General features: G+C 38.9%; 1 protein-coding gene across 1 annotated transcript; it reads right to left on the minus strand.

Moving 5' to 3' along the window:
- Nucleotides 1-170: 170 nt before the first annotated feature.
- On the minus strand, nt 171-20920 carry LOC145778451 (uncharacterized). The gene is made up of 8 exons (XM_082589930.1): nt 18770-20920; nt 15202-15297; nt 9932-10219; nt 8633-8806; nt 8051-8311; nt 6618-6788; nt 2340-2520; nt 171-2223 (listed from the first exon to the last, which is right to left on the minus strand). The coding sequence occupies exons 1-8, from the start codon at nt 20918-20920 to the stop codon at nt 779-781; spliced, it is 4767 nt and encodes a 1588-aa protein (XP_082446056.1). The 3' UTR covers nt 171-778.
- Between the last annotated feature and the right edge of the window lie 757 nt (nt 20921-21677).

Here is a 21677-nt window from a genome sequence, read left to right on the forward strand (position 1 = left end):
CTGGCAACCTATAGTCTTGAAGTGTGGGATATAGCGTACGTTTGTTCAAATTTTACATACAAGTTTTACCACTTGAGATAACTCTTGATCATGCCAAATGGCGGTCCAAACTACAGGCGACAACAACACGTCATTTAGATCTAAAAACAAAAACTGCAATCTCGACATCCTTCCACGTTGTGGGAATTTATTCAAGTACGAGACAATGAACAAGAAACTATAAGGGAATGAAACAGCGCAATAAATAAGCAAGTCTGCGATGCCATTATCCTCGGTGTTGATGCATTGGTTGTTGTCCAGTATTAGTGGCCAGAGACTACAAGAGAAGCTAAAAGAAACGTTTAAAAACGAAAATTTGAGTCCATGCATTATTAAAATGAATTAAGTTCAGGGGTTAAGTAGTTAGACGGCCAAAGTTAAGTTAAGATTCGCTTCTTGTAGACAATGTAGACGGTCAAAAGTCAAGACAGCCAAATCCTTCCAACTTATACAAAGCAGTAGGAATTGGTCTGGCATTTGAGAACGAATTGTGTCTTTGCGCATCCTTCAAAAGCAAATGATGACAAAATAATACGATACTGCACGGAAAACAGTGATATTATCGACTACAGTTACGTTGGTGCTCGGAATAATTGCAATATTAAACAGTTCAATAGTCGTGCAGTAAAAAATCACTTTGCAACAAAAAACCAAAGTCTCAATGACATTGCATGAAAGAAAAGGATAAAAACTGTCAAAAATACAACGAAAACTCTACGCTACAGTGCTTATTGCAAGACTACACAGACATCTCTACGTCATCACCACGCCACGGCGAGCCATCGTCACTGGATAATATAATGTAATCTTCCTGGCAGCTGACCCTCACTTTATCGGAATATGACACTTGTTGCGCATCACATACGCGATCGATGACGTCATTTAAAGCGTCTAACGCGTCTTCACTGGTGTTTGATGGGTTAGCACATTCGTTGGTAGGAGTCACATCATGATCGCGAAAGTTTTCATCGTTTCTACTACCACCAACTTCGTCCAAGATCATAGCCACGTCATCCGACAATGGGTTGACGTCATCAAGGGATTCCGACGATGAAGTGGAGGAGCGTTGCTCCCGACGTGATGGGATGAGTTGTATAGAACTGGAAGGGGTCAGTGGTAAAGCCATGACACCAGTGGGAGTACAAACTTGTGAGGAAGGATTAGGAAAGCATGACGTGACAGTCCGTGTCTTGTAAACTGGGGACGTCGAATTCTTTACGAGGACGCCGGCAGCGCTCTTCTGGCTAATGGAAGCTGCAGCATTGTTGGCGTCATTATGTGGAAGCGACGAATTCCTATGCGTCAAAGTAGAGTCTGAAAACTCTTCAGACGATTCTGATTTAGTTGAAGACTCTTCAAACTCTACAGGCACGTTCAAGAAATTCGAAGCGCTTTTTGTTGGAGCTAATCTTCTCTTTACTTCTTCCAAGACAAATTGTTCATTTCGTTGCGCACCTTGAGAATCATAACTGGAGAGATCCGGGATGGAACGGGTGATGGAACGTTGAGAAGATTGAGATACTCTTGAATATCCCGATGACCTCTGATATTCATTCATCTGCGCCCGACCTGAAGGAGGCTTCAAACAGCAACTTTCACTACGAGCCAAGCCTGAACCTCGTCTGGGACTTCGTCTTGGGAGGTTTGCAAGAAACGCAATGGGTGAGGAAGTTAGGCTTCTGCTTCGACCGAGGGAATTCTTTTCTTCAATTAGCAATTCTTCTTCTAAAGTAAGCAGAGAAACGTCAGAACCTTTGGATGTGTGTAAATTTTCTGGCTTGCTGCCTCGGCGAATGCTCAAAGGAGACAGCCTTGATTTCTTTTTTAGATCTATAGGATCTTTTTTATCTCTACTGTTTCGTCTAACTGGTTTTCCAGTGATGGTCATGCTTCTGTGTCGGAAACAAGGACTTGCACCAGTTCCTTCGTTCTTCATTGAAGAGGAGCGTTTCACAGATGCACTTGCTATTTCCACGGACTTGTCCAACGCAGATTTTTCGGAGCCTCCTCGACGTGGAAGAGGTGAAGGGGAAGATCCATTGGATTTGGGTTCAACCACCGATCGAAGCACGTTCATGGCTTCCAGTAGCGAGTTGATCCATTGCTTTTTGTCATGCTCATCATTGGCTACAAGAGTGTAAGCAACATTGAGTTCCAGAGACCGTACACGAAACGAGTGCTTTGCTGAAAAACAAAATGAATCAAGTGTTACGCCACTTTGCTAAAAACGTTTTCTCCGCACACACGTTCGGCTTAACAAAAAAGGCAAAATCAATAACAAAACATGCAACAAGTTTTACCTTTGTCGTTACTGAGGAGTCCGCCTTTGAAAGAGCCGCCCAACTTTCCACCCTCTTCAGTTTCAACGACTAACGACTTGAGAGGGAGAGGCCGGCGGTTCACCTGGTACACCAGTTTGTCGTTCCTCGTAGCGTTTCGTGTCAGCACCAAGGCTAAGTCAAATAGAAACACTTGGAGTTTCTAAAAGAAAAAACAAATTATTAAGACGTGCGGCCTACCCAAGTGTAACAAGCAAGATATACGGTATAAACATGATAGACTAAGACTAAGTTGCATCAGCAGAAATTAGAACGAGACGTTTAAAAACGCGTGGATAGCATCACTGGCGCCGACTTACGGGGTTACGGGGTGGCCACGCCACCCCATAACCGCTGTGGCGGGGTGGCAGCCACCCCGTTTAGGCTACATTACTTACTGCAAATAAATGTAATTTGAACGGACGTTTAATCTTTTTTTGGTCATTGGTTTTCGCTTCAAGTCAACGTAAAGCAAGAAGTGAACCAATACAGTATTGCGAAGAAAATGATTGTTTTGTCACAAGCATGATACTCGCGTAACATCAAGCAAGCTACGTGAAGATTACGCAACACGTGGCTACGAGTTTTTTCCTTGTTGTTGTTGCGATCGTTTTATTTGTTACTTGTCATAAGTCATTGTTACATTTGTTAGGTTTACAATGGGATTTATTAATCAATAAAATACGATCTTTGCATTGCCTCCCTCAAAAATCTTTTTTGAAAATTTTTAAACTGCTCATAATATCGCTATAAATTATGCCAGCTATAAAATACTTGGAAATAAAATTATCTCGATGATTGATAGCTCCACCCCCTAAATGAATATCCAATTATCCATTTTTAAATTTCATTAAAAAAATGCAATTTTCGAAAATTTTCGAAAAGCAGCTCCCAGCGTAAATGCTTTTCTTGACCAGTATGAGGTCATACTAGATTGGCTTGACACGGCATCGAAAGAAGATGGCATGGATGCTGTCACTCGAAACAATGCCACTAGCCATGTTTTATCCATGGAGAGTTTCGACGTTTACTTTTCCTTGCGTGTCCTGCAAAAGCTTTTGCTTATTTTAAGCCCTGTACATATCGCTGTTCAGAAACGTGGGATCAATGTCGGAAAGGTACGTGAATTACTGGAAGCCGTATCATCAACGGTTTCTTGGAATGCAGCAACATAAAGTGAGGCATCTGCGTTGTTCGAAGCATGTAAAAAATCAGCTGTTGATATGGGTTTGCAGTTGCCATCTTTGCCGCATGGCCGTGGTGGACGTACTGCAAGATCTTTCGATGACCAGCAACAGCAACCGTTTTTGTTTTTTTTCTACCGTAAATGCTTACTCCCAAAGCATTTATTTAGACGTATTTAAACAGTGTTCTTCTTCACTTTTGTCACATTATTCACAGCAGGACATGATAACGATAATGACATGGAAACAGTTCTGCTTTGCAAGGATCAAGCATCGGAAGAGAACAGAGCTGCTTTTGAAAATGTCGCTGCCACATATAAAGATGACATAAACCCAACACTTCTGCGTCTGGAATTGCAACAGCTGGAAAGTTTTCAACAGCAAAAACAGATTTTTGTTTCAATTATGTCGCAACTGCTTGATCTATTTGCAAGCAACGAAACAATTTCATTAATGCTTCCAAACGTGGTCTGCATTGTGAAAGTATACTTATCGTTGCCTTCCACCACCTGCGAGGCGGAGCGATCGTTTAGTGCACTCAGACGCATAAAAACCTACTTGCGATCTACCATGACGCAACAGCGATTGAACCACGTCCTAATTTTAAATGTTTATCAAGCTGAAGCTTCACGGTTACAACTTGACCAGTTGATTAACAGTTGGATTGATAGAGCTGCTGTTCGCAAAAATACTTTTGCCAAATGTTAAGTGTCAGAGCAGCAACGTAGCAATAAAATTCACGACATACTTCCTGTGCTTTATTTTAAAGTTGCTTTGTAAATTATCGAGCTACAAATCAGGTGTGAAAAGACTAGAGATGTACCGATACCAATATTTTGGCCGATACCGATCCCGATACCGATATCACTTTTTTAGGCCGATACCGATACTGATACCGATATTTTGGCCGATACTTTGGTGTTACAAAAAGAAGCAATTTTGGTATTTGCAAGGAATTATTATATCAAATGCTAAGTTTTACCTTATTTGCATAAAACTATTAAAAAAAGCTTTCAATTGGCATAATTTATTAAAGATTCAAGAATCCAATCTCAATCACATTGTTGTGTCATAATAGTAGGTTTTAGTAATGAAAGGCCACCGTAATTGGGGTATAAGGGAAGAAACATTACCGTACATCATAATTGGGGTTTCTGAAAAAAAGTGTTTGCGCAAACTCTCCAAATAGCAAACTCATAATTGATAATAAGATGTAAAATGTAAACAAGTGATTTGTGTAGTCGTACAAAAACTATTCGACAAGTAATGTGTAACCTAAGGACGCTTGTCGTTTGGTTGAAAAGCTTTTGCCAGGCCAAGACTACCCAGATAGCAAAAATGCACAATTCTGCATCGCTCCCACCCGCCAAACGCTCAAAAAACCCGTGTAACTCGGCTGCCCCCAGCAAGCCTGCTCCATCAGTCGGCGATTCAACTTCCACCTTTAGCCGCAACAAACTCACCAAGCTCAAACAATGTCACGGCAGGATAAGTAGGCCCAAAAAGAAAGCAATGGGACCACGAATCCTCACCAAACCAATCAAAATGGTCCCGTTGCGCCCAAGTTGACAACCTCATTGCAAAGAAAGGAGCGTCCCCCCCGGCCACCAGCACAAGGCTGAGCACTCACCAGCACAGCGAGCTGCCGCGACCTGCCAACCACAACGATGCAGCTTCCACACTAGCCATTTCAATTCTTGTCGATGTCAATTCTTACTACAAAACGGCAGCCGAGAAACATATAGTTGATTGGATGGTCTAAATGGCTAGCGTGGAAGCTACACCGTTATGGCCAGCGAATCGCAACAGCCCGCCGCACCAGTAAGCGCCCAGCCCCGTGCCGACAGCAGGGAAGGACACTCCCCCCCACAATGAGGTCGCCATAAGACCACTTATTGATTAGTTCAGCGAGGATTCGCAGTCCCACAGCCCCCACCTCGAGCCCACCCACTCCGCCACGACTTTGTTCCAAGCCTGATGAGTCCACCACAACGAAAAGTGGAAACCAAATCACAAACTGACAGAACCAGCCCACCAAAAACAACCAAGCCACACGGGTCCCTCAAACTTCCAGCAACGCAAAAACGATGCAAAACTACACATTCCGCCACCTGGGTAGTCTTGGCCTGGTTTTATCCTCTGCTGAGAGTAAAAAAGAAACACGAATGATAAATATTGGAGAAATTGAGTCTCCTTCACAACGTAAGAATCGAACAACGCAAAACTGCTGAAACAAAACGTTTTGTTTGAGTGAAAGAATCACTGTAAGCAAACAATGCCAAAAGGTGCGCGCATGAAGTCATGGGAGTGTGTGGGATCAAAAATTTGAACAGGTTGTTATTTTTCTACTTCAATGTGACGTTAGTTACTACTTTAAAAAAATCTATATATATAATATCTTTGCTTCTGCAGAAAATCCGCAGCAAACGCCTTTTTTTTACATGTTTAGTATCGGCCACAGTATCGGCCAAATTTTGCCGATACCGATGCCGATACCGATACTCAAAAAATGGCCGATATCACCGATACCGATGCCGATACCGATATATCGGTACATCTCTAGAAAAGACAGTTGCATCTACGAAACACGCTTAGTAAAAATCAAACAAAAACATGCAGTTTGAAAGTTTTTAGGTTGCCATATTGTGCTATCCGCCACCCCGTGCAAAAATAAAAGTCGGCGCCTATGGATAGCATAATATACTAATAACTTAATTATCAATGAAATTACCCTGAAACTCAGTTTAAAAATAAAATAAAGTGACTAATGGTCTTGGGTACTGGGTAGATACTACATGCAGTAAATCACGCTTCCATGCCATAATAACTATGGTAACAAAAATATACTGTAAATCAAAAAAATTTGGAGCGTACCATAAAACAAATTGCAACTAAATTTTATGAAATGTTGTGTCTGGGTGTGAAAGAACCTAAAGATCGTAAACCTTTTTGATGAGGTTACAAGAAAAATTTACAAAGACCATTTTTTTGGTGGAAAAATATTAAGTTTTATAGTCTGCTCACTCAAATCTGGTGATGTACAGAGCTATAAACAAACGAAGTAACATGAACACACCGTTCCTCTGTTGTTCTTCAGCTGCCCGGAGCAAATTATCTTTCTACTCTCTTCAACCTCCTTACATCTGTGCTTGTCATCAAGGTATTCCAACTTGCTCAGGACCAACTTGGATTTTCTTTCTCCAGTCATATCATCAACCTTTGTGATGGTGTCGTTGATAATTTCCAGCTGAAAGATAAAAAACATTTTTTGTAAACGTTATAAAACCGCTAAGGACAATATTATTAACAATCAAAATAAATTTATAAGATGAAGATTTGCATAGTCAAGTGTATAGTTCTACGTATAGGTGCGGCGAAGACTTTGTCATTGTATTGTACAAAGATAAATAAACAAGCTCTCTCATTGTCTTCGTTAAACTAAGTAAAAGCTGGCACAACTAATTTTTCATCATGACAAAGAAAGTGATGTCAGAACACGAAGGTTAGAACGCTTGGCAAACACATCGAGCCTTGTCTAAACAAGTAAGACCTAAAACTGACACACCGGTCAATCCTCTCAATTATAGCGTTGGTCAAATCATTTCAACATGCAAACAAAAAAGATTGTCCGCAAACCAGTCTGAAGACTTTAAATTGATATGAAAAAGAACTGATTTGACTGCTAGGCTAACATCTAAACATGTTTGAAAGAGTGACACAACAAGCAAATTTGTTGTTTTTGCATTGGTTGTGATGTAAAAAAACAACTTATTTGCTGGCTGGATATTTAGTATTTAGTTTGTTAATGGAAGAAATGAATTGCCCTAAAAAGGAGTGCGCTAAAATTACCACACATGCAAGTAATTTATGTAAAACATTTCCAAACGTCGTTCCAGCCAACTAAAGAGCAACGGCTTTCAAATAAATCAACCGATCATCGATCCAGACAAAAAAAACTGTCATTTTTACATCGATTTAAAGTTTGCAGACGTTGAATCAATAAAAAAATAACGAATTTCACTGTTCACAGAAAGCCAACAAGGAAGTGACAGGACTGCACGCAGTTCTGCTGCAAACATCGTCGTTGCAATGATGATTATTCATCACGTAATGCTAACTTTTCTTAACATCAAACCTACGTAAATGGACAATTCGTTGCGTTGAGAAAAATCGATTTATAATTACTTAGTTGAATGATCAACGATCTGACAACGGATTACACAACAAAATCTCCCAAAAATATCTGCATCGCAAAGTGATGATTTGCAATTACTCAATCAATGAAAAGTTTTAGTGACAGACGCAAATAGCGAAAAGGCGTAGCTGTCGTTACAACAATGCAAAGTTGACTTTTTTGGTTGGTGGTTGAAGATTTGGATAAAATGAACGGGAAGGCAAGGAAGCCAATCTTCGTGTCCACCATCAGGTACGCCATTAAAGTGTCTCACTAATACACAGCCACCTGTTTTTAAGCATTATCGAACCGGCGCCAAAATGTTTTCAACTCACCGCTTTTTCCAGAAGAGGGGTGTCCGGATGTTTAGGAGGAGTCGCTTTCAAAATTGCTTTCAACAAAAGAGGATATTTGACCAGTCGTGAGCGAGGCAAATCCAGGTAAGACCACAAGTTCAGCTTTCGACTAAAAGGAGACTCCAAACATCTTTGAAGAAAATCACGCACTCTGGCCTCTCGGTTGACAACAGCATCCAACGTCTTCTTCGCGTCTGCTTGGTTTGCACAGTACTCTTCATATGGTGATAGGGTTGGAAACTAAAAAAAATCAATACGTTCTTAGCTGAACAAGCGTGAATAAAGTGAATTGTGAGACACTTTTTCAACATATCAGTTGCTTTTCAACACAATTGAAATTGTTAAATTGGCAAAGGAATAAAATACATTCCAGTTATGAAATCAGGAAAGCAAGTGCAAACTTATCAAACATAGCTCCTCAACTTAAAAAGCCAAGGAACAAAAACGTAAATAAGCGGGGTTTAATCCGCTAATTTATGGCTAAATTTAAAGCTTCATGAGATTAAAAACACATACAAACTCGGGGTGTCTCCTAATAAACTAGCAATTAGTAACCCATACCCAATCGATGAAAACTTGGCCAACTGTATCTATCCTTCCGTTTTTTGATCTTGCTTTTTCTAATCGAGCAAGCAAATCTTCATGGAGAGGAAGAAGACAGTCCAGCTTCCCGAAAATGCGCATCACTTCATCCGCGGTCAACATCTTTAAAGTCATCATAGAATCTCGATAAGTCTGAAAAACAAAAATCCAGTCCTAAAGCAACGCACTTCCAGAAAAGAACCAAATACCAGTGGTGGGCCATGACGCTGCTTCCAGTGAGCCACCGAACTGGACATAAATCAGAATAATAAACCCATAGTGATCATCATAAATTCAGTCATTGAATTCTGGATTAGAGTGTCCTTATCGTATCTATGTATCAGCAGAAGTTGTCTTAAAAACTATTGCCTTTCACATCGCCACATGGTTGTGTGAGTCTGTCTTCTCATCCCTGCTGTGAAATCTATGCAGCGCAACCGACTTGATGTTGTAGACGACGTACGCTGCGCTCAAAATTCAAAGTATTGTGGACAAAATGCAGCAAACAATCTTATAAAAGTTGTGTAAATAAACTGCTAATTAATATTTTGTGTTATTGTCACTTTGTGTGTTTCATTGCATAAGTTAATGGGCCACCACCAAAATCTTCCTAGTTTAATGAGCAATGAGCAGAAAAAGGTTGGGGACCGCTGTTCTAATCTAAACGATGCAACGTCTGCAAACAATCTCTGTAAGAAACATTTTTATGAGTGTAAAACTCTCAAATTATATTTTGTTTTCACTGATTTTTAACATCGTTGCTACGCTACATTTTGATCGGTTTTACAAAAAGTTATCTACAAGAAAATTTCCAAATGAGGATGGTCTAAAATGTTATAAATACTAGCAGCTATGACACAACGCTGTCACTTCCTGATCGCTGGATTGCCACATAAAAGGACATTTTGATCATGATCAACAAAAATCCTCTGATCAACAGAACGTTCAATAGCGTTTTGATAACATAGAAACAAAATATTACAAAAGAGTTTCTCTCTAAACTCTTTTCAAATCAATTTATTACAGAATTATTTCAAAAACAACTCTCTAATAAAGAAAATTGGATTCAGTCGTAAAGACAAATTTGCACATTTTCGTTACACCACCGCAAACAACTAAGACTCGCTTAAAAATGTAACAAGTTACGCCAAGAGAACCCCAACGTGTCAAAGATAATATTCGCTTGCAGTGAGTTCTACATAATAAAAAAGTTTTATGGCATTTGCTGGATGAGAAACCATTCACACCCCAATATTCTTAGACATAAATCTTCCTCACCTGCTTGGCCATCTTGAGGTCTTGTACCATCACGCTCTCTCCTTGATACAGTTCAAATATAGATTCCTGACGTTTCAAGTCGGCTTCATCTAAACCAGTGTGATCAAAAGTTTCACACCAAAGCTTGCTACTTCTACCCATCCCTATATTTCCCACGCTCCGGCGGCCTGGAGTGGACGTTGGACCAGAAGAACTGATGACATCACTATGCCTTCCACTGCCATTGCTGCCAGGCGGACGATAAGGTTTGACAGCAGTTCTGGGAGATTCTTTAAAACTGGAAGATCTCTGCAAAATGTTAAATAACAGTAATAAGACCTTCCTGTATTTACACCGAACCAAAAACTTGAGGAGACAGTAAATGTTAATTTGAAGTTAAACATAAAAGATTTCATTAACGCAACATTGCTTTTTGAATTTAAGATTTAACAAAGTTAAATTGTTTTCATTCTCTCAGTAATTTTCAGAGTTGAAGTAAGCTTTGCCCTCTTGATAAAGCTGATATAGATCAAGGGGATTATTCAAAATCGTGAGGTAGAATTGATAAATTGCCAAACCTGCGTCAACAATTCAGTGTCTTGGATTCTGTGAATTGCCATGATGTTAACAGTTTTCGTAAAGTATTGCTGTAACTTTATAGGCATTCTCTCAATTACAAATGGAAAAACTATCATATATTTACGTCACTCTAAGGACTACGATTGACATTAACTTAACATTCGCGTTAGCACAAAATACATGGCACTCTGAAACATAATCATAAGATAGTTAAGATATTGAGCCATGTTATAATACAATCTTAACTCACTAGATTTAACAAGGAATTGAAATTGCTTTAATTTCGAAACGAAATATTGTTGTTTCAACCCTGCCACACCATGATATCCCTCTAGGCTCTAGGCACCAAAAAAGTCCAGAACGGTGAAAGTGTACCAAAACTGTTATCATGCGTCACACTATAGTCTAGCAAAATCTGATCTGTTGTAAACTTTTACAAGCTAGCCTTTATTTTTCGTACAGAACGTTGTACAAGCCTCTAGAAATAACTTTGAATAACATACTATTTTTTTATTCCTTTTCATGTGTATTTAAAACTTCATAGTAGGCTACCTCGCTCTACATTACCACTGCCAATGCTACGACGATTACTTTACGAAGTGACAATTCATCAAAGAAACTCCGTATGAAAGCCATTACGTAAACAATTAAATTGCCAAAAGCGGAAACTACAGAGCTATTTATGTTGCAGTACAAACAACAAAGACCCTTGAAAGTGGGTTAAACTCTTCTGTAGCGGCAACTCACTTTCAAGCAACCAAATCGGTCTTTTCTTACATCTGTAGACGTTGCATCTATGCAAAAACTGATTTTTTTATACTAGGCTTTCAACAAAACTATTAGAATTGCTAACATCCATTTTACTCTATTAAAAACTGTCCTTGCCACTCCCAAGGCATCAGCTAGATGTGATGTTCTGACTGAAAATGTTTTTAGCTGCTTCGTGAGCTTACTCGGTTAGAAGTAAATTTTCAATCCGTGACCGACATAACACGAGGAAAAATCATGCTCTAATTAGCAGGTACACGTTAATGTTTGCTTCAGAACTCTTTCCCAAATTAAACCGGCTTTATCTTTATCAGCTTGCAAAAACATGCTACGCAAAACAAATTAAGAAAGCTGTTAATATTGCAAAAATTAATTGATAGTGACTGTATCATTTTGATCAGCTATAGGGCAATTTTGCGTTACTTTTTTACGAGTATGGCTTGCCTCCCCAGAATCCCTCCCTGGCGTTTGTCACTACGTTTTACTAATGTATGACTTAATTTCTTTCATAATATACATAATTTTGTAACTCTGCTCATAGACTTAATTTATCTGTTTCTTAGCAACCGAAAAACACTAATTGTTGGTTTCTTTCTAAACTTAACTGCTGAATCCTTGAAACTGACTGCTGAAGATTTTACTGTCTGATATAAAGCTGTGAAGTGAGTTTAATATTCGAAATCGCAATACACTACACAACAAGATAACTTGATATAATTTGGACTCGTCGTACATTTTTCTTGAATATACTGTTAATATTGGCATGCAGAATTCTTGACAGCATTCTTTTAACAGCATTGAATAAAATAACTATTCTTGATCATCCTCACTTGAATAAAGTTTAAAAGTAGCTTGAAAACAACAAAGCTGACTAACAAATATAATCTCACAGTCGATAACAACACTAACCGTTTTTAAAGCGCGCTGCGTTTCAGCCAACTACTTTCGATTGCCATCCTACTTTGAAGAAATGAATACTTTTTCTGTAGACAACGCGATGTTAATAGTAGACGAATGGTTACAAACAGAAACCTACAGTAGATACACCAATGACATCTCATCGCCACACCTGCGCGGTGGCAAGAGCGGCAACGCCTATGTCTAGAAACGTCTTAGACAACGTGAGCTGTAATTAGTAGTAGCAATACAGCGAGTATTGTATTTCATGATTTAAATTTAATGCGAATGGTTTAAATTTGATAGTGCTTATGTCAAAAGCTTTCATCGCAACCCGGACAGTTATTTTAAAGTTTGGCTTGGCTATTTCTACGGCCAATTATCACGTTTAAACAACAGAGCTTGTAGCTTCAACTATGACGGAATAAAAATCACTGAATAATTTGCTGATGACAAAAATTTACAAATATAGTTTCTCTAGTTCAAAACCTGATGTCATAGTATAATTCTACACACCAACATTGTAAAATGTTCAGCAAGATGACCTTATTTAGACTTTCAAGCGCTGTAATAGAACAAAATGTTATTGTTTCTGTGTAACATTAAAATCCAAGAAAATATTCAAAAATGTTATTGTTTCTTAAATGTTTTCTTAAATTTTGATTTTTTTTCCCCTAAATGCAGCGACCTTGTCATCTTATCTATATTGAATCTCAAAGACATCCTACTATTTTGTCACATCTGTTTTCCTAACTTCTGCTGTGTTGGTGAGCTCATCACTAGCCTTGTAGCGATTGGAAACAAAAACACGTTGAACTGAACTGAACTGAAAGCCAATAGACGACGATGCCTGTGCTAGCGCTGCGGCTTTAATTGATCTGGTGATGATATTGTATGGTGGTGGCAATTAGAATAATCAAATTAGCGTGAGAAAAGAGCAGCAACGCTGAAAGGAAGAAACACATCAAAGTTGTTGAATAAACACAAGGATCTTTATTACAATAATGAAATACTCTCTGGCAAACCGATAAGTTAAGTTTGCATTAATGCAACACAAAACAACGATAAATGAAAGCAAGCGCTCCGTGTTTTCTGACATAAACTGTGCATTGCGAACATACACACTGGGGAATCCAAGCCAAAGAACAACAATCCACAGGAACTGCGCAGTTCGAAAACTCCAAAAGCCTCTACGGTTGCTATTGATGGATGTGCGCAATATTAAGTTGTTTTTTTAAAGGAATATCCGGAATAAATTATTTGATTATTTAAGCATATAATTAATAACTGCAAGTTCATTCACAAAAGTTCATACCCAATGTGAGAAAGGTCAAAACAAGGCCAAGGACAAAGTTTTTCCTATCACAACGCTAAGTTGAAAAGAACAAAAGTTAAAATCAAGCTTCTACATTTGCTTTGACAGTGAATTAGAAAATAATTGTTTATGTTTTTGGATTAGTGAGAAAACAGTTGAGGGAATATTGCTGGTCTTTGAATAAACAAAGTTACATCATGATTCCAATGAAACAAGCTTAAAGTTAAACAAACCGATTAATTGAAAGGTGAGACTAACTGCCCTACCGTAGGTGAAGCCGACTACAGCCTATGAATGGTCAAATGATCACTGGATCACATGTAACTGTTTTCAGTGATCGTATTCAATAGAAAACCGATTTGGTCACAAAACTAAATGTGGGCTGAAAAAAAGTTTTGCCACCGTCTATTGAGCGCTTTTAGTCATATCCAGATTTACGTCCGTTGGTTGAAGAGTTGAATTTAAGTGAAAGGGGAGGCAAGGAATCCGATCTTTGTGTCCACTTTCAGGCACGCCATTATGTGTCCAAAGACACAGATGCATGCTCTTGAGCGGTGTCGAACCGATGCCCTGGAAAGCGTTTACTCTAGCTAACCAACTCATAGTGATTTTGTTTGTTTTTTTAGGGCCTGCAATTTCAATCTAGACTTGCAATAAAGTGTCTTAACGGCCACGGAGGCATTTCGTCCTCGTTGGCTACAACATGCAACGTTTTATAAAGAAAAATAAATAAAATTAGTGCCAGCAGATTAAAATTTAAATCCACACAAATACGTTGAATGACTACCCCTCGACTTCCTTCGATTTATTATTTTCAGTCTAGACAGAGCGTCTTTTTCCTTTTTTTACAAACTTTCCTGCACTACTGTGGCTGCAATAACCAGAATTACAATACTAAAATAACTTGCAATTTTTTTCCTCTGTGCAGTACACAGCTGACACGTTGTTTTCTTTAATCGGAAAGCGTTGCGTCATATCCAGGGTGACGTAATGTATATGTGGGAGTGAAAGATTAGGGCCAGTAAATCACATCGTGTTAACAGCAATTGAACCCATCAGTTGTTTTCCCTTCCGCAGCGAGCAAATCAATCCTTCTTTACATTGATTCAACGTCTACGAATTAATGTGAAAAAGCACATTCACTAGCTATGTGCCTATCAAACATTCACCTCTCTACATCAAAAGACGTTGAACAAACGTGAATATGAATTTCTTGATGTTGCTGCGGTTAGTGATCAATGGGATAATAAAACGGTCTGACCACAAGACTTTTTTATGCTTGTTTCTACTACTTTCTATCGCTCTTGGGGAGATTGGAAAATATTCTAAGACAAAATTTGTCACAGCCATTTTCAACTATCCGCCATTAATGGCAAGATCAATGAGGTGAATCAGAGATACTCATAACTCAGTCTCAGGCAACAAAAATCGGGATTTCTATATTGATTCAACATATAACTGCTGCAGACAGGACGCGACTGTTTCGACCTTAAAGTCTCCTCTGTGCAGCTTATTACTATATAAGTAACTTAAGTGATATAGTAACATAAGTGGACTAAAGCAACATGAGCAGACGTTGAGTCTATATTAAAAATCTAATTCGTGTTTAAAGTCTATATTAAAAATCTGGATTAGATTTAGATCATAAATTTCCTTAATCAGAACATCAACATACAATTTCGATATTGTTATACGCAAAACAACGTTCTATATCATATAGCACTCTACAAACCTGCATTTTTTGCTTTCCTGGTTTTGCGGTAGAAATAAGATTTGCAATTGATGCCACAGACTTTCTTATGGTTTTCCCTCGCTTTGGGATGGGCTCCTAGAAAGATAAAAGATACATTAACAATTTCTTATCTATCCTTGGTGTTCACTTTCAAGCATATCATTAAGTCTCTTGTCACACAACCCCGTGCTCTTGAACGGTGTTGAACCGGCGCTCTTTCTAGCACAGCATTCACCAGTACAGCAAGTAGCCTATCAGCTAATGTAAGCAGGATCGAGAGTTTTATGCAGAATCGGCACGGCACTGACGAGGCTAGCCTCAAACAAGGTGTATATTCCTACCTCAGCCATTCTCTTGACCAGTAGCGTTGACAAGGGGACCCAGGGGGTACTTTTGAACCCCCGCCCGGGATCACTTTAGGAGCACGAAATTTTTTCAGAGGGCTCAAAAACAAAGCAAACACTGCGTATTTTTTTTAAGTTCGTTTATTTCTTTATTTGAGGTCTCTTGTTATGGGGGAGCTGGGCCCATTCGTACCGAGCCCAAATTGTTCTCTCAAGGGTCCTGCTTTTGACATGTAGGAAACGAAGGTTGAATGACGACTCAGTAGCGTAGCCAGGAACTTTGAAAGGGGGGGTTTTGACCACCCAACGGCGGGGGGTCTGGGGGGCCTCCCCCAGAAAATTTTGAAAAATTACTTTGAATTTGGTGCATTCTGAGAGCATTTTCAACAAAAATGTAGGTATGAACATTCCTGTAAAATGGTGCTGTCCAGTAGCATAGCAAAAGGATAAGATCATGTTTTCTTCGACATTTTTCGGAAAAAAGCTAAGTTCTGTGTTTTCTTGTTGCTAATTCCTGGCTGAGATGTTTGAATGTTTGGTATTGGCAAAACTCGCTCTTTTAATGCAATTTTGTTTAAAATTAGGCAATTTTTTTTTTAGACTGAAAGCATCATTCTCAATATTGTGACGTCACACGCGTGCCAAAGGGGGGGGGGTTGTAACCCCCAAAACCCCCCCCTTGGCTACGCCACTGAATGACGTATTTTGTAAAAACGTTGATTGTTATTCTTAACTACCCCAGCGGAAAGTTCATTGATTACGGCATTACTTTACAAACCAAAGCAGAGGTCGTCGTCAACAGATCGCGCAGGGTTGGCACAACAAAAGGCACCCGGCACTTACGACACAATAGATGGTGTAATGTGATTGAACTCAACAAAGAGGTTAATTGTTTTTGTTTCAGTGTGCGCGTAATTGTGTATTATTATTACAAATTTATGAACAACAGTGAAAATCCCGAAATTAGCCAGTGACAAATACGCTTTGTGAATCCCCTATTATAGGTACTGTCTATAACCATAGTCTACTTTCAAGACAAGAAAATGATAAGTTATAACAAGACCTCTATGGAATAACCTATTAAACTTCAGGTTCAGACAAATTATGAAGCGACTCTGGTTGATTGTTATTGCTAATTTATAATTACGCATCGAAGAAACATTTTCACACGCCTCAATTTCCAATCAAGAGAATAACAAAGTTTTAGAGTTGTATTGCCTGTGTTGAATTTTGCATTTATGTGTAGAATACTGTACCCAGACAGCAAAAGCCAACGAGCAACGTCAGCAGACGTTGATTCAATGTAACAATGACGGCTTTGCTATCTGGGTACAGATTTGCTTTCGTCTGAGCATCAGGAACAGTAGCAAAAACTCGTTTTTGGCAGCTTAAAACCAACTTAATTTTGCAAAGACATATTAATTATTTATAAAACTGAATTTGAATTTTGAAAAGATCTCAAGCAAAAAAAATTACATCGTGACTCTGATGCAGGATGTCATAGTTTGAAAGCTTTTTCTTGTGTTATACAACGTCTTTCGTAGCCCACAGTGTGTGCCCCCCCCCCCCCCCCCAAGGCCTAGTCGGTCAGGTCAACAGAACACGAATGACTTCGGTCAATGCTTCGGTACGCATACGAGGATTTGACGAAGACAGTTTCAACACCGCACTTCTCTAATCCCTTGTTTAAATCCCCTTGGGATTGTGAATGTTTAAGTTGCACCATCGCCAAGAGTGTTTTAACTTTGGAACATGTAACAAGACGCCAAGCAAACTTGATACGTTATCACGTTTACAACTTCTCAAATTTCAAAACAACACTTTTGTGAATGAAAACATCAATTTGATCGTCATTACGCCACTACATAAAGAGTCATTTGCTAGGAACAGCCAATTACATCTTTTTGTATTGACATAAAAAGTTCATATGTCAAATCAATTAGAACCAGATAATAATTGAACGGTCAAGCTAATCAGCTTTTAAAAACTTTTTGAAATAAATATGAAACATCTCATTTTTACATTGATTACATACAACGTAAAAAGCGGTTGATTTGCTGCCTTGGTAGCTAAAGAATAGAACGTCATCGATTACATGAAACTATCCTTCATTTGTCATACTTATATTCCACTTCACCGAAATTCAAAAATGAAAAAGTTTTAAAGAACGTAAATCAATCAACAATTTTCCACCATGACGCCACGTTGCTCTTTGAGTTTCCAGTTTGTGCCAAGTGACAAGTTTTTGTTGATGACATCATCATGCAGTTATTGTGACAAGAACAGAATGGAATGCAATGCACAATTTTAAATCACCAAAATTAAAAGAAATTATTTTATCTCTTTTTATTTTTACTTTGACGAGCATGCGTTTAGAAATATACATTTAAATAGGTCTACAACATTAAATAGAGTAAAACGCTGAAAATAGTTTCGAGAAATGAATCCAAAAACTTTCGATTTCTATTGAGTTAGTATGTTCAGCTACTCAAACTGCAACAAATCTGAGTCCTTACTATTTGTTGATGATTATGAATGGTGATCAATTGGATGGAGTGCCTATCAATATCAGGCTTACATGCGATGCATTTAAAATCAAAACATCGCTTTCGTTTTTGACTGAAGCATTTTGGACCGTCAGCGACATCGCGTGGTTGTAACTGTGAGTGTAATTTTACGAAACTCAATGACTACCGTACGAGCCAAGATTGGCAAGGAACGAACTGACATCAGAGAAAGATTGTTGCATGCATCATGAAAAAAAATGAGAGGGAGAGAAACCTTTTATTTCGTCTCTTGCGAGAATAGTTCGATACAATATTAAGTTCGATAGTTCGACAGTTCGATACAATTATAAACAATGCGAATAAAATAGCACCATAACAATCTAGATTCCACAACAAAGAGGTTCTGCTTAGTCGGCCTATAATTGCAATCTCCAAACAATCAGAGGATGAACGAAAGACTAATGGGTCCTTCGGTACGTTTTTTACTTACAATAATAACCTTGCCCAGTGCCAAAACATGAGACGTCTGCTTAGGCAAGCATATCAATATCAACAATGTTTTGATACCAAGCCTTCTCGATGTTTGAGTGACAAAGAGGCTAATATTTTGCATTTACGTTCCAAATACAAAAACGGCCATTTCACCCCGGCATCGCTGTTAGGAGTTTTCTAAAAGACAAGGCATAGACAAGGCAAACACTTTTAGTCAATATTCACCTGATTTTGACTTGATCGGTTGTAGTCGCGTGAAGATGTATTCTTAGATGACGGACCGGATAAATAAAGATCCATAAATTCATCGTCATTCATCTTATTGAGGTCTTCGTAAGATTGATCATCTCCTAACATGAACTCAATAGCATTGACATCATCACTGCTAGTACAGTGGGTGGCATATCGATGATAGAGTACGGCAGCTCGAAGTCTGGCCCTTCCGACATCTCCTGATACACTGATGTCCTTTTTAGAAAATGCTCCAGACGAAGACGTGCTTGACGTATGCCATTTAGGGTCTTCACGCATTTTTTCGTAAGTCGGCAAATCTTCCACGTTTAAAGACAACACCTGCTGTGATCGATGCTCAGAGCTTAAATAATCTCCACTTGAGGATTTACTCAATTCCTGGTCATTATTAACCTTCATTCTGCGATTCTGGTGACGACGCAGAACTACACCAGGAAAAGCAATAGCTCGCTTAATGGGAGAACCTACAACAGATTTTTGGGTTTTAGCTGAATCCATGTCCGGTGGTGATTGAGTTTTATCTGACGTTATTTCATCCTTGGAATAAGGTGCTGAGGTAGATTTAGGTCTTTCTTTTTTACAAGGAGCTTCATCAGTAAAGCTGTGACGATTTGAAAACAATAGTTGTGGGGAAGAAGCATAAACTACGCTGTTCATGGGAGATCCAAGGTTTAGTTTATTTTTGTCGGCAATGCATTTTCGTCGCGGCAAAGTTACTGATACAACTATTTTTTCTCTTTGACCTGTTGAGCCTGGCAACTCTTGCAAAGAACCACCAAACGTGACTTCTTTATGTCCATTCGACTTGGCTTTCTTACTAGTTCTATGCAAGTTATCAAGGCTGATCGACTTTTCTAATCGAGGATACGGATCTCTATGTGTTGGATCGGTATAAGTAGATTTGCTTTTTAAAGTTCCTATATACGATGCATCATACGAACAAGTGGAGTCAGTGTCTGTAATAATAATTTCAGTATTGCACGGAGTATGTTTGCAAGAGCAGCAGCTTTGCCTGCTTCCACGTCTTAATCTATGACACTGTTGACAACGAAGCAAACTGTTTGAAAAACTGTCCTGATCTCCGAAAGACAAATTTGGATCATTTTCAAACGACCCTCTGTTGCGAAACTCTGCTGCACTGGTTATTGTATCAGCACTAGCACTGCTTTTATTGCTCTGTGAACGAGATGAAAGCCTACCAAGAGAACATCGCTCTTCAGGAATACTAACTTCTACCAAATCAAACTTCACCGGTTCTGTGGGTAAAGTAAACAATTCGGCAACTTGATCACTGTGTGTCTGCTCAGACGCAGTAGAATTAAGAGAATTTCGATGAGAATTGAAACGAAACGGTTCATTCCAGCTGCTGCGTTTTTTTGTTTTTTTTAGGTCGGTATTAGAAGTTGCTCTTTCATCAAGTAAATCAGCAGTAGCCGAACCGTTTGGTTCAGATGTATAAGAGCTGGAAGACGACAACCGCTTAAATCGACGAAAAATACCGAAATCCAATGATAAAGTTTTATTTTTATTGCGATTGTTTGAAGAATCATCTACATCATCTGTTCTAGCAAGAGCAGATGCAGAGGCTGTTAGAGGAAAACCGCTGCTTACATCATTGGGAAGATCATTTCTCTGCAATTCTGAAAACTCATCAACCTCTTGACCGCGAAAAGTGTCCACCAGAGACCAAGGGCGACGGGCTGACCATCTGTGAGATGAAGACGACGATGCAGAGGCGGACGATGGAGTTCGGGAACTAGACTCTGATACGGGAATGCGTTTATTATGACTGGGAGGTTTATGAGGAGGTATAGCAGAACGCACTCCTCCAGCGGCTCTTCTTCTAAGTACAACATTTGGGCCATTTGGAGCAGAATACGTTTTGCTTAAATCTGCTTCAAGATCATCACTGTCATTTGACGCTTGGTGTTTCAATTTCTTTTTACGGTTATTGTGTTTCTTTTTACTGGAGGCCTTGGTACTGGGGTCAAAGGTTTCACATGAAATAGCATTTGATGAGTTATTATCTCCTGAATCTGATGGTATAATATCAGATATGCTTTCGCCACTTCCGTGATGCTTTTTCTTCTTGTGCTTATTGGTAAAAAACCTTTTCATCTTCATGGCAGCCTTTGCGGCCTTGTGAGAAAACAGTATCTACTTTATTTTTCACCAACGCACTTTAAACAGTAGCATGCCACACAATTAATATAAATCATGATTGTTTTTAGTCAAACCTGCCAAAGAACAAAGGAACAAATGATAAGTCGTTAGCACCATAAAACAATACCATAAATACGAACTTGCTTTTTAAATGGAAACACTTCAACGACCAGCTGAGGTTGAATATGTGGCAACAGCTAATCGAAAAGATTAGTATTTGAACACTGTCAGAAATCTATAATTTTATGACATCATCATATCAAACCTACCTGATATACTTTCCCAAAACAAACTTGCTTACCCTAAGTAGAAATATAAAGCATATAAAGTTATAATCATTTTGAACTTTTTACTTCTATAATTTGTGAAAACAAGCCAGATTAAAGGCAGGCAAAACATTGAAAATGTTTGAACTAACAAATTTTCACTTACAAAAGCTAGTTTCTAATTTTTTTTTTCATGCGGCTGCATGTCGGCAGCCGTGGCCGAGTGGTTAGCGCGTTGGGCTCGCAGTCGAGAGCTTGCATGTTCGACTCCAGCCACCCGCACTTGCTGTTGTTTCTCTGGGCAAGAAACTTTACGATAATTGCCTCTACCTAGTGATCGATTTCGAGTAATGGGTAGTACCAAATTTAAGTCATAAGTACAGTAAACAATCGGAAACAGACATTGCCGTCGGCTGCAGCGTGGGTCAGGTGTACGTCGAAAGGCGTACACC

The sequence above is a fragment of the Aplidium turbinatum genome, chromosome 10, assembly GCF_918807975.1.
Source record: "Aplidium turbinatum chromosome 10, kaAplTurb1.1, whole genome shotgun sequence".
NCBI lineage: Eukaryota > Metazoa > Chordata > Ascidiacea > Aplousobranchia > Polyclinidae > Aplidium > Aplidium turbinatum.